Source organism: Oncorhynchus masou, chromosome 17, assembly GCF_036934945.1.
Source record: "Oncorhynchus masou masou isolate Uvic2021 chromosome 17, UVic_Omas_1.1, whole genome shotgun sequence".
In the NCBI taxonomy this organism is placed as follows: domain Eukaryota; kingdom Metazoa; phylum Chordata; class Actinopteri; order Salmoniformes; family Salmonidae; genus Oncorhynchus; species Oncorhynchus masou.
The window spans coordinates 33,567,580-33,586,939 of record NC_088228.1 but is presented as its reverse complement, the minus strand read 5'-3'; the positions used below and the strand labels follow the sequence as shown (position 1 = coordinate 33,586,939).

Genomic DNA, 19,360 nt, shown 5'->3' with positions numbered 1-19,360 from the left:
GATCTGAAAACAGCAGTTAGGAGAATGCACCCTCCTAATCTGGGATAACTGCTGCAGCAGTTTGCACAAGAGGAGTGGGCCAAACTGCCAGTACAGAGGTGCAGGAAGCTCATTGATGGTTATAGGAATCGCTTGATTGCAGTTATTTTGACCAAAGGCTGTGCTACCAAATATTAAGTCTAGGGTGTGAATTATTTTGTCAATGGCATTTCTGATTTAAATGGATATATTAAGTTCTGAATCAAAAACAAAGGTTCTGTAATATTAACTGTGAAATAAATAATTGTGGAGACCAAATACTTTTTTCAATTTCAACTTATTTTTAGTTACTTTAAAAAAGTACATGGGTGCCAATATTTTTGTCCATGACTGTATATGGGGTACCGAGTCGATATGCAGGGGTACGAGGCAATTGAGGTAAATATGTACATATAGGTAGGGGTAAAGTGACTCTGCAACAGGATAGATAATAAACGGTGGCAGCAGCGTATGTGATGAGTCAAAAGAGAGTCAATGCAGATAGTCCGGGTAGCTATTTGGTTAACTATTTAGCAGTCGTAAAGGCCCTGCATGGTCAATCCGGCATCTGCATTAGCCGTGCAGCATTTGCGGTGATATGGCCTCTGCAGACATCAGGGCATTCATACTTCTCGCGCTTTACGGAGCAGCGCAGAGCCGTTGAGCATAGTTGTTGAGAAGGAAAGTGTCAAGGAGGTGAGTTTGTGTTCATACAGCACCTCCCGCCTCACCTACCATTAACCAATCAGGTCACTGGGTCATATACGGAGCCCTCTGCATCGTTACAAAATTTGGGAGGCGCACAGCAATGCGGTACAGATCTCCATTTTGTCTCTGCATGCCTCCATTTTTGGATCAAGCATAAATTGGCTTTTGTGGTTTGGGAGTAAAAGCTGTTCAGGGTCCTGATCAGTAGTGGCTGGTTGGAGGAGGGAGCTAAAGGAGGACAGGCTCATTGTAATGCCTGGAATGGAATAAATTGAACGGTATCAAACAAATTAAGCATATGGAAATCACATATTTGACTTTGTTCCATTAATTCCATTCCAGCCATTACAATGCGCCTATCCTCCTATAGCTCATCCCACCAGCCTCTACTGGTCCTGTTGGTTACAGACTTGGTGCATTGGTACCGCTTTTGCCATGCAGTAGCTTTCCTTCTCAACAACTATGCTCAACGGCTCTGCGCTGCTCCGTAAAGCGCGAGAAGTATGAATGCCCTGATGTCTGCAGAGGCCATATCACCGCAAATGCTGCACGGCCAATACAGATGCTGGATTGACCATGCAGGGCCTTTACGACTGCTAAATAGTCTATGACTAGGGTGGCTGGAGTTTTTGACAATTTTTAGGGCCTTCCCCTGACACAGCCTGGTAGAAATGTCCTGGATGGCAGAGAGCTCGGATGGCATGAAGCGCCTTGCCATGTAGTTGCTATAGCAAGTGGTAATGCAGGCAGTCAAGATGCTGTCAATGGTGCAGCTTTATAACATTTTGAGGATCTGAGTCCCATGCCAAATCTTTTCAGCCTCCTGAGGGGCAAGAGGCATTGTCACACCTTCTTCACACCTGTGTTGGTGTGTGGACCATGCTAATTCCTTAATGAGGTGGACACCAATGAACTTGACACTCTTGACCCGCTCCAGTACAGCCGACGTGGATGGGGGGTGCTCAGCCCTCCGTTTCCTGTTGTCCACAATCAGCTCCTTTGTCTTGCTGATAGTGCTGAGTGATTAACTGAAATTTCGGTTATTTTTCCGATTTTAACCTGTTAGTGATCCCTTCGCGCGCCAATCCCTTTTTGCGGGATCGATTTGACAACATTCAGTGAAATTGCAGAGCTCCAAATTCAAACTACAGAAGATCGACCATAAATGCTCCTTTTGTTCGATAAATTCCTTCTTTATATCCCCAAAATGTCCATTTATTTGGTGCGTTTGATTCAGAAGTACACAGGTTCCAACTCGCCCAACATGACTACAAAGTATCTAATAAATTACCTGTAAACTTGGTCCAAACATTTCAAACAACGTTCCTAATCCAAATTCGGGTATCCTAAAACGTAAATAACCAATCAAATTTAAGACGGGATAAACTGATTCCAATACCGGATAAAAACAACGTGAAGCGCGTTCAAGTTCACGTGCACCAAACATTAGACTCCACCTGGAGTGACACTTACAAAGAACAGCCATACTTCTTCATTTCTCAAATGAAAAACATTGAACAATTTCTAAAGACTGTTGACATCTAGTGGAAGCCATAGGAACTGCAACCAGGTTCCTATTAAATAGGGCTTCCCATAGAAAACCATTGGGAAATACTATGACCTCAATTTTTTTTCCCCTGGATGGTTTATCCTCTGAGTTTTGCCTGCCAAATCAGTTCTGTTATACTCACAGACATTATCTTAACAGTTTTAGAAACTAGAGTGTTTTCTATCCAAATCTACCAATTATATGCATATCCTAGCTTCTGGGCTTGAGTAACAGGCAGTTTACTTTGGGCACACTTTTCATCCGGATGTGAAAATACTTCTCCCTGTCTCTAAGAAGTTTTAAACAACTAATTGACGACGTCTGTTCAATTATTTGAATTGCATTTTGTTCATTTTTTCCCCGGGACAGAGTTTGGGAAACCCTGATCTACAGTGGCTTGCGAAACTATTCACCCCCCTTGGCATTTTTCCTATTTTGTTGCCTTAGAACCTGGAATTAAAATGTTGTTTTTTTTCGGGGGGTTTGGTGTCATTTGATTTTACACAACATGCCTACTACCACTTTGAAGATGAAAAATATTTTTTGTGTGTGAAAACAAACAAGAAATAATACAAATAAAACAGGACCTGAGCGTGCATAACTATCCCCCACCCCAAAGTCAATACTTTGTAGAGCCACCTTTTGAAGCAATTTCAGCTGCAAGTCTCTTCGGGTATGTCTCTATAAGATTGGCACATCTCACCACTGGAATTTTTGCCCATTCTTCAAGGCAAAACTTCTCCAGCACCTTCAAGTTAGATGGGTTCCGCTGGTGTACAGCAATCTTTAAGTCATACCACAGATTCTCAATTGGATTGAGGTCTGGGCTTTGACTAGGTCATTCCAAGACATTTAAATGTTTCTCCTTAAACCCATCGAGTGTTGCTTTAGCAGTATGCTTAGGGTCATTGTCCTGCTGGAAGGTGAACCTCCGTCCCAGTCTCAAATCACTGAAAGACTGAAACAGGTTTCCCTCAAGAATTTCCCTGTATTTAGCGCCATCCATCATTCCTTCAATTCTGACCAGTTTCCCAGTCCCTGCCGATGAAAATCATCCCCACAGCATGATGCTGCCACTACCATGCTTCACTGTGGTGGTGTGTTCTCGGGGTGTTGTGTTTGCAGCAGACATAGCATTTTCCTTGATGGCCAAAAAGCTCAATTTTAGTCTCATCTGACCAGAGTACCTTCTTCCATATGTTTGGGGAGTCTCCCACATGCCTTTTGGCGAACACCAAAAGTGTTTGCTTATTTATTTCTTTAAGCAATGACTTTTTTCTGGCCACTATTCCGAAAAGCCCAGCACTGTGGAGTGTATTGGCTTAAAGTGCTCCTATGGACAGATACTCCGATATCCGCTGTGGAGCTTTGCAGCTCCTTCAGGATTATCTTTGGTCTCTTTGTTGCCTCTCTGATTAATGCCCTCCTTGCCTGGTCTGTGAGTTTTAGTGGGCGGCCCTCTCTTGGCAGGTTTGTTGTGACATATTCATTCCAATTTTTAATAATGGATTTAATGATGCTCCATGGGATGTTTAAAGTTTCTTATATTTTTTTACAACACAACCCTTTACTTCTCCACAACTTTGTCCCTGGCCTGTTTGGAGAGCTCTTTGGTCTTCATGGTGCCGTCCCTTGCTTAGAGGTGTTGTAGACTCTGGGGCACCGGTGAAGTTGGAAGTTTACATACATTTAGGTTGGAGTCATTAAAACTTGTTTTTCAACCTCTCCACAAATTTCTTGTTAACAAACTATAGTTTTGGCAAGTCGGTTAGGACATCTACTTTGTGCATGACACAAGTATCAAGTATTTTTCCAACAATTGTTTACTGACAGATTATTTCACTTAGAATTCACTGCATTACAATTCCAGTGGATCAGAAGTTTACATACACTAAGTTGACTGTGCCTTTAAATAGCTTGGAAAATTCCAGAAAATGTCATGGCTTTAGGAGATTCTGATAGGCTAATGGACATAATTTGAGTCAATTGGAGGTGTACCTGTGGATGTATTTCAAGGCCTACCTTCAAACTCAGTGTCTCTTTGCTTGACATCATGAGAAAATCAAAATAAATGAGCCAAGACCTCAGAAATTGTAGGCCTCCACAAGCAATTTCCAAACGGCTGAAGGTACCATCATCTGTACAAACAATAATATGCAAGTATAAACACCATGGGACCACGCACGCAGCCATATCATACCGCTCAGGAAGGAGACGCGTTCTGTCTCCTACAGATGTACGTACTTTGGTGCGAAAAGTGCAAATCAGTCCCAGAACAACAGCAAAGGAGCATGTGAAGATGCTGGAGGAAACCGGTACAAAAGTATCTATATCCACAGTAAATCTGGTCCTATATCAACATAACCTGAAAGGCCGCTCAGCAAGGAAGAAGCCACTGCTCCAAAACCGCCATAAAGAAAGCCAGACTACGGTTTGCAGTTGCACATGGGGACAAAGATCGTACTTTTTGGAGAAATGTCCTCTGGTCTGATAAAAACAAAAATAGAACTGTTTGGCCATAATCACCATCGTTATGTTTGGAGGAAAAAGGGAGAGGCTTGCAAGCCATAGAACACCATGCCAACCGTGAAGCATGGGGGTGGCAGCATCATGTTGTGGGGATGCTTTGCTGCAGGAGGGACTGGTGCACTTCACAAAATAGATGGCATCATGAGGATGGAAGATTATGTGGATGGAAGATTATGTGGATATATTGAAGCAACATCTCAAGACATCAGTCAGGAAGTTAAAGCTTGATTGCAAATGGGTCTTTCAAATGGACAATGACCTCAAGCATACTTCCAAAGTTGTGGCAAAATGGCTTGAGGACAACAAAACCAAGGTATTGGAGTGGCCATTACAAAGCCCTGACCTCAATCCTATAGAAAAGTTGTGGTCTGAACTGAAAAGGCGTGTGTGAGCAAGGAGGCCTACAAACCTGACTCTGCTCTGTCAGGAGGAATGGGCCAAAATGCACCCAACATATTGTGGGACACTTGTGGATGGTTACTCCAAAAGTTTGACCCAAGTTAAACTATTTAAAGGTAATGCTACCAAATACTTCATCACTAGGAATGTGATGAAAGAAAGAAATAATTCTTGCTACTATTATTCTGACATTTCACATTCTTAAAATAAAGTGGTGATCCTAAACTGACCTAAAACAGGGAATTTTTACTAGAATTGTGAAAAACTGAGTTTAAATGTATTTGGCGAAGGTGTATGTAAACTTCCGACTTCAACTGTATATGTACTGAGATCATGTGACAGATCATGTGACACTTAGATTGCACACAGGTGGACTTTATTTAACTAATTATGTGACTCCTGAAGATAATTGGTTGCACCAGATCTTATTCAGGGGCTTCAAAGCAAAGGGGTGAAAACGTATGCACTCACCACTTTTCCATGTATTTAAAAAAATAAAAATAAATTCACTTCACCAATTTGGACTATTTTGTGTATGTCCATTTCACAATCAATTTAAATTGCAGGTTGTAAATGCAACAAAATAGGAAAAACGCCAAGGGGGATGAATACTTTTGCAAGGCACTGTAAGATTGAAAGTTGGTATTCAGCACTCCTAAAATAGTGATTTTGTCAGACAGCATAGGCAGCAGCTCTATACTTTGTGTTGACTTGGAGTAAGGTAATAGTAATCAAATAAAACAAATATTTTATTAAAGTAATAAGCAGTAATAGTGACAACTGTCAGACTTTTATTGTTTTATTCTGTGTTACAGCATTCAACCCACATGTATCAAAACCTAAATGGAAAACCGTGATTATTTTTGTAATAACCAAAATGAAACCGAACTGACCTCAAAGAACAATAAATTCCTTAACACTACTTGCTGACGTTGAGTGAGAGGTTGTAGCCCTGGCACCTCACTGCCAGGTCACTGACCTCCTCCTGTCTCATTGTCGTCTGTGATCAGGCCTACCACCATCGTGTCGCTAGTAAACACAGCTGATTAAACTAATTGCATTCTAAACTGAATATCATGATTATTTGATTATTGGAGTCAGGTGTGTTAGCTGGGACTCGGGCAAAAGTGTGAAACCAATCAGGCCCCCGAGGACTGGAGTTGCCCATCCCTGGTCCAGATGGACAGAATCTGGATCTTCTCAAGATTTTCTCCCTACCTATCCACCTTTGGAGTTTTTCCTTGCCACTGATTTTTTCTCTCTCCTATGTTTTTGTGTGTCTCTCTTCCAGGTCATTTGGTGTGGTGCTGTGGGAGGTCAGTACCCTAGCGGAGCAGCCATACCAGGGCCTGTCCAACGAGCAGGTCCTGAAGTTCGTCATGGACGGAGGATTTCTGGACCGACCAGACAACTGTGCTGACCGGCTGTAAGTCTCACCTCCATACTGTACATATCTATGTCCAGCTGTGACTGGTCATAACAAGATTAATCATTATTGAAGGGAACTGTATGGAACATGGATTACACTTTTGTGTGTGATATTGATGAAATCGTGTTTAAACGACAACGAACATCAGCTCTCAACTATAAGATGTAACAGCAGCTCCTCTCTCCTGCTATTCAGACACGACCTGATGTCGATGTGCTGGCAGTATAACCCCAAGCTGCGTCCCAGCTTCCAGGAGATCATCGAAATGCTCCACGAGGACCTTCACCAGTCCTTCCAGGAGGTCTCCTTCTACTACAGTCAGGAAAACAAGCCTCAGGAGCAGGAGGACTTTGACCTAGACATGGACAACATGGAAAGCATTCCCCTGGACCCGTCCTCCTACTCCCAGAGAGGGGACCACAGTTCCTCGTACTCTCAGAGGGGAGACCACAGCTCGGAGAGGGACGAAGCAGGTTCATCGCTGGGGTTGAGACAAAACAGCTACGAGGAACACGTCCCCTACACACACATGAACGGGGGAAAGACGAATGGACGGATACTAGCTCTGCCTCGGTCTAGTCCCTCCTAACAGAACACTGTATGGATATTGTATCCCTATCTCCCCTTAGGCCCAACCTTTCCCTCACACAGATGCATAGATATAAATATATGAATATATTTTTGTTTTGTTTTTTCATTTTATATAGATAAACACTTTTATCACTCAGAGGCCCTCTCGAAGTGTACATATCTCAGGACGTTAATGCTCTCTTGTCAAGATGCCACATCCAATAGACTACAGTATGTATGTTAATGTTCACACAGGAAACACACAGACACAACCACACAGACACTTTTTGTATTTAAGAAAGAACCCCCCGTGCTTCTTTCTAGTCTTTGATCCTTAAAAAATATATTTCCAATCTTCCACAAATGGGTGGCAGTTTGGGGAATCAACTGTGAATCTAACTTTGGGACAACCAGAAGGCTGCTAACCCGAGGACTCTCCAGACTGTCCCTTGCCCAGGCCGAGGCGCTCTCCCTTGGCAGGTCTGCACTCACTGGGTCCCTGGGGCTCCCTGGGCCATGGAGGTCCACCTGGGTCGCTCAATGTAAAAGTGCCCTTCTCTTCTATCTCTGGCTGTAGCTTTCATCTTATGTCATGGAGCTGTGTCTCTTTGTACTCTTAAACGACACACAAACGACACACTTGAGAACTAACTTTTGGATGGATGAATGTTTCAAATCCAATTTTAAATCTTCAAACAAACTTTATCGATCCACTGGAGAAGCTTGTTGTCAATTTTCTCCTCACACTCTGCAGTATTCCAGCATCACACAGAAATAATTAACAGATTTTGGGGGTTATATATTTTTAATTTATTTACGTTTCATTTTCTCTTTGCGTTTTCACATTTACAGCTGAAGGATATTTAAAAAACTGTTTCAGAAAAACATTTTGACGAAAGAAACGAGTTCCTCGGAAGACATAGCTGCTTCTTTTTATATATTTTAGTGGGTATAGAAAATAGAAATATATTATTGATATTTTTTTTTTGTACATAGTGCTTGACATACATTGTCTTTCATGAGGTATTTCCAGTCTGTAGAAAAAAAGGTTTTACATGTTTGTCTCTAATGTTTATTTTTTTCTAATCCAGAATTCATACTAATAATCATTTGGACTTGTGATAAACCAGCAGCATTTGGTATTTTCTCTTGCCTTGGCCCGTTGATATCAGATCAAATCAAACTGTCTGCTCTTCATAAATAAAGCAGCACGGTGCAACATGACCACGCTCTTTCTCTGTCCACATGCTTCTGTTACTGTTTACTTTGTTGTTGTTTACTATGTCATGGTGTCATGTGTACAATTCATCTAATAGGTCGTTCTTTGCTGAAATAAAAGATCCCAGAAATGTTACATACGCACTTAAATCTTATTTCTCTTAAATTTCATGCACAAATTTGTTTACATCCCTGTTAGTGAGCATATCTCCTTTGCCAAGATATGTCACACCTGTAAGGTGGATCAAGAAGCTGATTAAACAGTATGATCATTACACAGGTGCACCTTGTACTGGGGACAATAAAGGCCACTCTAACATGTGCACAACACAACACAAAGCCACATGTCTCAAGTTTTGAGCAAGTGTACAATTAGCATGCTGAATGCAGGAATGTCCAACAGCTGTTCCCAGAAAATGTAATGTTATTTTCTCTTCCATAAGAACACCACCAACGTTACTTTAGAAAATTTGGCAGTACGTCCAACCGGCCTCACAACCGCAGACCACGTGTATGGCAGGCATAACCTACGGACAACAAACACAAATGTATTTTATCAATGGCAATTTGAATGCACAAAGATGAGGTGACGAGATCCTGAGGCACCTTGTCGTGCAATTCATCCACCACCATCACCTCATGTTTCAGCATGATAATGGATGGCTCCATGTCGCAAGGATCTGTACACAATTCTTGGAAGCTGAAAGTGTCCCAGTTCTTCCATGGCCTGCATACTCACCAGACATGTCACCCATTGAGCATGTTTGGGATGCTCTTGATCGACACGTACACAGTGTTTTCCAGTTCCCAATATCCAGCAACTTCGCACAGCCATTGAAGAGGAGTGGGACAACATTCCACAGGCCAAAATCAACAGCCTGAACAACTCTATGCGAAGGAGATGTGTCGCGCTGCATAGGGCAAATGGTCACACCAGATACTGACTGGTTTTCTGATCCAAGCCACTACCTTTTTTTTAAGGTATCTGTGACCAACCGATGCATACAGTGGGGCAAAAAAATATTTAGTCAGCCACCAATTGTGCAAGTTCTCCCACTTAAAAAGATGAGAGGCCTGTAATTGTCATCACAGGTACACTTCAACTATGACAGACAAAATGAGAAAGGATGTAGGATTTTTAATGAATTTATTTGCAAATGATGGTGGAAAATAAGTATTTGGTCACCTACAAACAAGCAACATTTCTGGCTCTCACAGACCTGTAACTTCTTCTTTAAGAGGCTCCTCTGTCCTCCACTCGTTACCTGTATTAATGGCACCTGTTTGAACTTGTTTTCAGTATAAAATACACCTGTCCACAACCTCAGTCACACTCCAAACTCCACTATGGCCAAGACCAAAGAGCTGTCAATGGACACCAGAAACAAAATTGTAGACCTGCACCAGGCTGGGAAGACTGAATCTGCAATAGGTAAGCAGCTTGGTTTGAAGAAATCAACTGTGGGAGCAATTATTAGGAAATGGAAGACATACAAGACCACTGATAATCTCCCTCGATCTGGGGATCCACGCAAGATCTCACCCCGTGGGGTCAAAATGATCACAAGAATGGTGAGCAAAAATCCCAGAACCACACGGGGGGACCTAGTGAATGACCTGCAGAGAGCTGGGAAAAAAGTAACAAAGCCTACCATCGGTAACACACTACGCCACTAGGGACTCAAATTCTGCAGTGCCAGATGTGTCCCCCTGCTTAAGCCAGTACATGTCCAGGCCCGTCTGAAGTTTGCTAGAGAGCATTTGGATGATCCAGAAGAAGATTGGGAGAATGCCATATGGTCAGATGAAACCAAAATATAACTTTTTGGTAAAAACCCAACTCGTCGTGTTTGGAGGACAAAGAATGCTGAGTTGAATCCAAAGAACACCATACCTACTGTGAAGCATGGGGGTGGAAACATCATGATTTGGGGCTGTTTTTCTGCAAAGGGACCAGGGAGACTGATCCGTGTAAAGGAAAGAATGAATGGGGCCATGTATATTGAGATTTTGAGTGAAAACCTCCTTCCATCAGCAAGGGCATTGAAGATGAAACGTGGCTGGGTCTTTCAGCATGACAATGATCCCAAACAGACCGCCCGGGCAATGAAGGAGTGGCTTCGTAAGAAGCATTTCAAGGTCCTGGAGTGGCCTAGCCAGTCTCCAGATCTCAACCCCATAGAAAATCTCTGGAGGGAGTTGAAAGTCCGTGTTGACCAGCAACAGCCCCAAAACATCACTGCTCTAGAGAAGATCTGCATGGAGGAATGGGCCAAAATACCAGCAACAGTGTGTGAAAACCTTGTGAAGACTTACAGAAAACGTTTGACCTCTGTATATAACAAAGTATTGAGATAAACTTTTGTTATTGACCAAATACTTATTTTCCACCATCATTTGCAAATAAATTAATAAAAAATCCTACAATGTGATTTTCTGGGGGAAAAAAATCTAATTTTGTCTGTCATCGTTGAAGTGTACCTATGATGAAAATTACAGGCCTCTTCTTTTTAAGTGGGAGAACTTGCACAATTGGTGGCCCCATTTATTTATTTAAATGGACTGATTTGCTTAGATGAACTGTAACTCAGGAAAAGTCTTAGAAATTGTTGCATGTTGCGGTTTATATTTTTGTTCTGTATAAATTAAATCCAATTGTATTGGTCACATACACATTTTTAGTAGAGGTTATTGCAGTTGTAGTGAAATACTAGCTCCAACAGTGCAGTAGCATCTAACAATTCACTACAATACAAACACATCTAAAGGTAAAAGAATGGAATTAAGAAATGTATAAATATTAGGACGAGTAATGTCGGAGTGGCATTGACTAAAATACAATAGAATAGAATACGGTATATACATATGAAATGAGTAAAGAAGCATGTAAACATTAAAGTCACCAGTGATTCTATGTATATAGGGCAGCAGCCCCTAAGGTGCAGGGTTGAGTAACTGGGTGGTAGCCAGCTACTGATGGCTATTTAACAGTCTGATGGCCTTGATATAGAAGCTGTTTTTCAGTCTTCCGGTCCCAGCTTTGATGCACCTGTACTGACCTCGCCTTCTGGATGGTAGCGGGGTTTACAGGCTGTGGCTCAGCTGGTTGATGTCCTTGATTACCTTTTTGGACGTCCTGTGACATTGGGTGCTTGATGATTGAGTTGAAGGTGTGTGTGGGTGAGTTGCAGTCATGGGTGAACAGGGAGTACAGGAGGGGGCTGAGCACGCACCCTAGTAGAACCCCTGTGTTGAGGATCAGCGAAGAGAAGGTGCTGTTTCCTAGCTTCACCACCTGGGGGTGGCCCGTCAGGAAGACCAGGACCCAGTTACACAGGGCGGGGTTCAGATCCAGGGCCCCAAGCTTAATGATGAGCTTAGAGGGTACTATGGTGTTGAATGCTGAGCTACAGTCAATGAACATCATTCTTACATCTTGTCCAGATGGGATAGGGCAGTGTGCAGTGCAACGGTGATTGCATCTTCTGTGGATCTATTGGGGCGGTATGCAAATTGAAGTGGGTCTAGGGCAGGGGTGTCAAACTCAAATACCCAGTGGGCCAAAATGTAAAACCTGAACAAAGTCACGGGCCAACATTGAACAAATTAACCTTTTAATATGGACCCAAACAAGTTTTGCTTTAACATTGAATATGGAACAAGCATCGCTTATTACCATACAATATATAATTTAATAGTGGAGACATGCAAAATCGAATTTCAAATGAAAAAACACATCAATGGCATTCATTTATTAAATAAATAAAATTTAAATAAAAATTGTATGCCTCTTTTCTATTTGCAGCCTTCTGATTTAAATACCAAAATAAACTTTTTCCACTGGCTAATAATTTTACAAATAAAATGATAATAAATCAATCAACCATTCAAGCCCATGCCTTGTAGCAAGAAAAAGTGCATAAAGAAAACGTTAATAATTGCACACTGGTCTAATCTGATGTGCCCAAGCCAGATACCTGGCATCTCTTCTTGGATGCTAGTTCATCAATGTCTGGGCTCAAGCTCTGAGCTGAAGAAATCCTCAGTATCGAGCGAAGATGTTCATCAGTCAGACGTCTCCTGTGAGTTGTTTTGGTCATCTTCATCGAGGAGAAAAGTTGCTCGCATAGATAAGTGCTGCCGAACATGGAGAGCATCTGAGCAGCTTGCGTGCGGAGCTGAGGCATTGTGTCAGGGATGAACCGTGGAAACTGTGCGGCGCCCACAGCATCATACTTTGACTTCAGCGTGTCGTTGCACTGGAGTTCAATCAGCTCCATTTGGATGTTGGTTGGTGCATTTTCCACATCAACTGCGAAGGGATTACTAAGCAGTTCAAACTTGCATTTCTGGGCATCAAAGTCGGCAAATCGCCGGCTAAACTCAGCGGCGAGAACACTGAGTTTTTCAGCAAACTGTGCGCATGGGAACACGGCGGTAGAGATCTGCGCTTTTATGGATTGGCAGCAGGGAAAATGGCAAGGGTTTCCTTGCAGCATCTGATTCTCCCACAGGCACAGTTTAGTTTTGAAGGCCCTCACTGCAGCGTACATGTCTGTGATGATGCGCCCCCGCCCCTGAAGCTGCAGGTTCAGCGCATCGAGATGGCTCGAGATGTCACAGAGAAAGGCCAGCTCACACAGGAACTTTTGCTCCCGGAGCTCTGCTGTATCCTTCCCTTTGGTTTCCAGGAATTGACATATTTCCTCACGCAGCTCGAAACATCTGTTCAGTACTTTTCCTCTGCTTAGCCATCTCACCTCTGTGTGATACGGCACGTCTGCGTATTCCGAACCACACTCCTCCAGAAAAGATTTAAACTGCCGGTGATTTAGACCTTTGGCTCTTATAAAGTTAACTACCTGTGTTACTGTGGTCATAACATGTTCCATCTTTAGGGCTTTGGCACACAGTGCTTCCTGATGTATGATGCAGTGGTAAACAGTTAGCTCACCTGCACAGTTCTCTTCCCGCATCTTCTCCCGAACCATGCCCACCAGTCCACTCTTTTTACCGCACATCGCTGGCGCACCATCTGTCGTTAATCCAACGAGTTTATCCCACGGCAGCTTTATTTCAGTTACACATTTGGAAACTTCCTCAAAGATTTCCTTTCCTGTGGTTGTGCCATGCATTGATTTGAATCCTAATAGCTCCTCCGTAACACACAGATTTGAGTCCACTCCACGGATGAAGACTGACAGCTGAGCAGTATCAGATGCGTCGCAGCTCTCATCCACAGCGAGGGAGAACGCAACAAAATCTTTTCCCTTTTCCATCAGCTGGTCATACAGATTGGTGGCAAGATCACATGTGCGATCAGCTACTGTGTTCCTGCTCAGGCTCACGTTTGAAAATGCTTGTTTTTTCTCTGGGCATACGAGGTCACAAACCTTCATCATGCTCTTTTTCATGAACTCTCCCTCATTAAAGAGCCGGGCTGATTTTGCGATCTCTGCTGCCACTATATAACTAGCCTTTACAGCAGCCTCGCTTTGTGATGTGGCTTTTTTAAACATATTCTGTTGTGAAACCAAGCTTCTTTTCATCTCCTCTACTTTCTGGCTCCTTTGAGTCATGTCCAGGTCCTTGTATTTGTCATGGTGTTTCGTTTCATAGTGTTGTCTAATGTTGTACTCCTTACTTACAGCTACGTTGACTCCACAAACAAGACAAACAGGTTTGTCTTTTACATATGTAAACAGATATTCTGCCTCCCACTTGTCCAGAAAGCTCCTGTTTTCTGCCTTTCTATTTGCCATTTTTGGAAAGGGTTAGCTCGCTGACAGTTGTAGCGTCTATGTTGCTATGACTACTGTCACAGAGGAGAGAGCGTTTCTGGGTCCTGTCCTGATTGGCGCGCGAAAACAGCAGAGCATTATGGGATTCGTAGTATTAGTGGTGAATGCGCTGTATAATACCGGCGGGCCAGCTCTAGTAGTAATTTGGTATTGTCTCGCGGGCCAAATATAATTACCCCGCGGGCCAAATTTGGCCCACCGGCCAGAGTTTGACATCCATGGTCTAGGGTGTCAGGTAAGGTAGAGGTTATATGATTATATATATCCTTAACTAGCCTCTGAAAGAACTTCATGATGACAGAAGTGAGTGCTATGGGGCGATAGTCATTTAGTTCAATTACCTTTGCATTCTTGGGTACAAAAACAATGGTGGACATCTTGAAGCAAGTGGGGACAGCAGACTAGGATAGGGAGAGATTGAATACTACGTTTTGGCCCAATTACCTCGACACGGGTGCCCCCGCACATTGACTCTGTACCGCCACCCCCTGTATATAGCCCCGCTATTGTTATTTACTGCTGCTCTATAAGTATTTGTTATTCTTATCTCTTAGTTTTTTTGTTGGTATTTTCTTAAAATTGCATTGTTGGTTACGGACTTGTAAGTAAGCATTTCACTGGTAAAGTCTACTACACCTGTTGTATTTGGCACGTGACAAATACAATTTGATTTAATATGTCTGTAAACACTTCAGCCAGCTGGTCTGCGCATGCTCTGAGGATGTGGCCAGGGATGCCGGCTGGGTCGGCAGCCTTGCAAGGTTTAAGACACTTAAATGTCTTACTCACGTCGGCCACGGAGAATGAGAGCCCACCGTCCTTGGGGGCGGGCAGCATCGGTGGCACTGTGTTATTCTCAAAGCGGGCGAAAAAGGTGTTTAGCTTGTCCAGGAGCAAGAGGTCGGTGTCCGCGATGTGGCTGGTTTCCCCTTTGTAATCCGTGATTGTCTGTAGACCCTGCCACATACAGTAGTAGTCAAAAGTTTGGACACACCTACTCATTCCAGTTTTTCTTTATTTGTACTATTTTCTATGTTGTAGAATAATAATGAAGATATCAAAACTATGACAAAACACATGTAGTAACCAAAAATGTGTTAAACAAATCAAAATATATTTTATATTTCAGATTCTTCAAATTAGCCACCCTTTGCCTTGATTGACAGCTTTGCACACTTCGCATTCTCTCAAACAGCTTCACCTGGAATACTTTCCCAACTGTCTTGAAGGAGTTCCCACATATACTGAGCACTTGCTGGCTGCTTTTCCTTCACTCTGCGGTCCAACTCATCCCAAACCATCTCAAATGGGTTGAGGTTGGGTGATTGTGGAGGCCAGGTCATATTATGTGGCACTCCATCACTCTCCTTCTTGGTCAAATAGCCCTTACACAGCTTTGAGGTGTGTTTGGTTATTGTCCCGTTGAAAAACAAATGATAGTCCCACTAAGCGCAAACCAGATTGGATGGCGTATGGCTGCAGAATGCTGGTTAAGTGTGCCTTGAATTCTAAATAAATCACAGACAGTGTCACCAGCAATGCACCCCGAGACAATCACACCTCCTCCTCCATGCTTCACGGTGGGAAATACACATGTAGAGATCATCCGTTCACCTACTCTGTGTCTCACAAAGACACGGCGGTTGGATCCAAAAATCTCAAATTTGGACTCATCAGACCAAAGGACAGATTTCCACTGGTCTAATATCCATTGCTTGTGTTTTTTGGCCCATGCAAGTCTCTTCTTCGTGTGGTTTATTTTCTGCAAATAGACCACGAAGGCCTGATTCACACTGTCCTCTGAACATTTGAGATGTGTCTTTTACTTGAACTTTGGAGCATTTATTTGGGCTGAAATTTCTGAGGCTGGTAACTAATTAACTTGTCCTCTGCAGCAGAGGTAACTGGGTCTTCCTTTCCTGTGGTGATCCTCATGAGAGCCAGTTTCATTATAGCGCTTGATGGTTTTTACAACTACACTTGAAAAATCATTAAAAGTTCTTGAAAATTTCCGGATTGACTGACCACCATGTCTTAAAGTAACGATGGACTGTCATTTCTCTTTGCTTATTTGAGCTGTTCTTGACATAATTTTGATTTGGTCTTTTACCAAATAAGGACATCTGAATACCACCCCTACCTTGTCACAGCACAACTGATTGGCTCAAATGCATTAAGAAGGAAAGAAATTCCACAAATTAACTTTCAACCAAGAATACCCTTTAATTGAAATGCATTCCATGAAGCTGGTTGAGAAGGAAATAAATTCCACAAATTAACTTTCAACCAAGAATACCTTTTAATTGAAATGCATTCCATGAAGCTGGTTGAGGGAATCCCAAACTGAGCAATTGGTGACCAAGAACCCTATAGTCACTCTGACAGAGCTCCAGAGGTCCTCTGTGGAGATGGGAGAACCTTCCAGAAGGACAACCATCTCTGCAGCACTCCACCAATTAGGCCTTTATGGTAGAGGGGCCAGACGGAAGCCACTCTTCAGTAAAAGGCACATGACAGCCCATTTGAAGTTTGCCAAAAGGCACCTAAAGGACTCTCAGACCACGAGAAACAAGATTATCTTCCTGATGAAACCAAGATTGAACTCTTTGGCCTGAATGCCAAGCATCATGAAGGAAACCAGTCACCACTCATCATCTGGCCAATACCATTACTAGCTGGCTTCCACCCGGTTACTCAACCCTGCACCTTTGAGGCTGCTGCCCTATATACATAGACATGGAATCACTGGCCACTTTAATAATGGAACACTACGTCACTTTAATAATGTTTACATACTGCTTTACTCATCTCATATGTACAGTGGGGCAAAAAAGTATTTTGTCAGCCACCAATTGTGCAAGTTCTCTCACTTAAAAAGATGGGAGGCCTGTAATTTTCATCATAGGTACACTTCAACTATGACAGACAAAATGAGAAAAAAAATCCAGAAAATCACAGTGTAGGATTTTTAATGAATTTATTTGCAAATTATGGTGGAAAATAGGTATTTGGTCAATAACAAAAGTTTATCTCAATACTTTGTTATATACCCTTTGTTGGCAATGACAGAGGTCAAATGTTTTCTGTAAGTGTTCACAGGGTTTTCACACACTGTTGCTGGTATTTTGGCCCATTCCTCCATGCAGATCTCCTCTAGAGCAGTGATGTTTTGGGGCTGTTGCTGGGCAACACGGACTTTCAACTCCCTCCAAAGATTTTCTATGGGGTTGAGATCTGGAGACGGGCTAGGCCACTCCAGGACCTTGAAATGCTTCTTACGAAGCCACTCCTTCGTTGCCCGGGCGGTGTGTTTGGGATCATTGTCATGCTGAAAGACCCAGCCACGTTTCATCTTCAATGCCCTTGCTGATGGAAGGGGGTTTTCATTCAAAATCTCACGATGCATGGCCCCATTCATTCTTTCCTTTACATGGATCAGTCGTCCTTTTTTGCAGAAAAACAGCCCCAAAGCATGATGTTTCCACCCCCATAATTCACAGAAGGTATGGTGTTCTTTGGATGCAACTCAGCATTCTTTGTCCTCCAAACACGACGAGTTGAGTTTTTACCAAAAAGTTATATTTTGGGTTCATCTGACCATATGACATTCTCCCAATCTTCTTCTGGATCATCCAAATGCTCCCTAGCAAACTTCAGACGGGCCTGGACATGTACTTGCTTAAGCAGGGGGACACGTCTGGCACTGCAGGATTTGAGTCCCTGGCGGCATAGTGTGTTACTGATGGTAGGCTTTGTTACTTTGGTCCCAGCTCTCTGCAGGTCATTCACTAGGTCCCCCCGTGTGGTTCTGGGATTTTTGCTCACTGTTCTTGTGATCATTTTGACCCCACGGGGTGAGATCTTGCGTGGAGCCCCAGATCGAGGGAGATTATCAGTGGTCTTGTATGTCTTCCATTTCCTAATAATTGCTCCCACAGTTGATTTCTTCAAACCAAGCTGCTTACCTATTACAGATTCAGTCTTCCCAGCCTGGTGCAGGTCTACAATTTTGTTTCTGGTGTCCATTGACAGCTCTTTGGTCTTGGCCATAGTGGAGTTTGGAGTGTGACTGTTTGAGGCTGTGGACAGTTGTATTTTATACTGATAACAAGTTCAAACAGGTGCCATTAATACAGGTAACGAGTGGAGGACAGAAGAGCCTCTTAAAGAAGAAGTTACAGGTCTGTGAGAGCCAGAAATCTTGCTTGTTTGAAGGTGACCAGATACTTATTGTCAACCATAATTTGCTAATAAAATCATTAAATATCCTACAATGTGATTTTCTGGATTTTTTTTTCTAATTTTGTCTGTCATAGTTGAAGTGTACCTGTGATGAAAATTACAGGCCTCTCTCATCTTTTTAAGTGGGAGAACTTGCACAATTGGTGGCTGACTAAATACTTTTTCGCCCCTATGGTGAATCATGGTGGTGGCAGAATCACCCTGGGGGATGTTTTACAGCGTCAGGGACTGGGAGACTAGTCAGGATTGAGGGAAAGATGAATGGAGCAAAGTACAGAGAGATCCTTGATGAAAACCTGCCCCAGAGCGCTCAGGACTTCATACTGGGTCAAAGGTTCACCTTCCAACAGGACAACGATCCTAAACACACAGCCAAGACAACACAGCAGTGGCTTCAGGACAAGTCTCCGAATGTCCTTGAGTGGCCCAGCCAGAGCCTGTAACAAAAAGTGGCAAAAGTCAAGGGCTCTGAATACTTTATGACTGCGACGATATAGACTACTACAAATACAAAAGCTACAAGTACATATTGTATGTGTTACTGTAATGCAGCATTTATCATCCATAGTACACTTGAAACTAAATAAACCATTATCATCATTGAATCTTGGGAGAACTCTTTGCCATCTGCACTTGATTCCAGTTGTGGTCCTTTGTGACTCACTGGACATAGCTAGCTAGCTAAGATTAGCTAGCGTAGCTAACTGTGACTGTTAGCTAGCTACAGTAACTATGTTAACCGGGTGCTTTGTCTAGTCTTAGCTAGACTACCAATGTTTTATAAACAAAAACACTAGCTACAGTTGAAGTCAGAAGTATACATAAACTTAGGTTGGAGTCATTAAAACTTGTTTTTCAACCACTCCACATATATTCTTGTTTTAACAAACTATTGTT

At 42.7% G+C, this 19,360-nt stretch overlaps 2 protein-coding genes across 2 annotated transcripts in view; one reads left to right on the top strand and one right to left on the bottom strand.

Annotated features, from left to right (window-relative positions):
- LOC135558906 (insulin receptor-like) overlaps positions 1–8,556 on the top strand; it is a 108,932-nt gene extending 100,376 nt beyond the window's left edge. Inside the window, exons 22-23 of the mRNA XM_064993119.1 lie at positions 6,495–6,629; positions 6,828–8,556. Of these exons, the coding sequence (XP_064849191.1) occupies positions 6,495–6,629; positions 6,828–7,221 (529 nt within the window). The 3' untranslated portion in view covers positions 7,222–8,556. The remainder of the gene's footprint in view (positions 1–6,494; positions 6,630–6,827) is intronic.
- Positions 8,557–11,956: 3,400 nt separating this feature from the next.
- Positions 11,957–14,182, bottom strand: LOC135558905 (general transcription factor II-I repeat domain-containing protein 2-like). Its single transcript, XM_064993117.1, has one exon. It carries the CDS (start codon positions 14,180–14,182, stop codon positions 12,371–12,373), a length of 1,812 nt encoding a protein of 603 aa, XP_064849189.1. The 3' UTR covers positions 11,957–12,370.
- Positions 14,183–19,360: the final 5,178 nt, after the last annotated feature.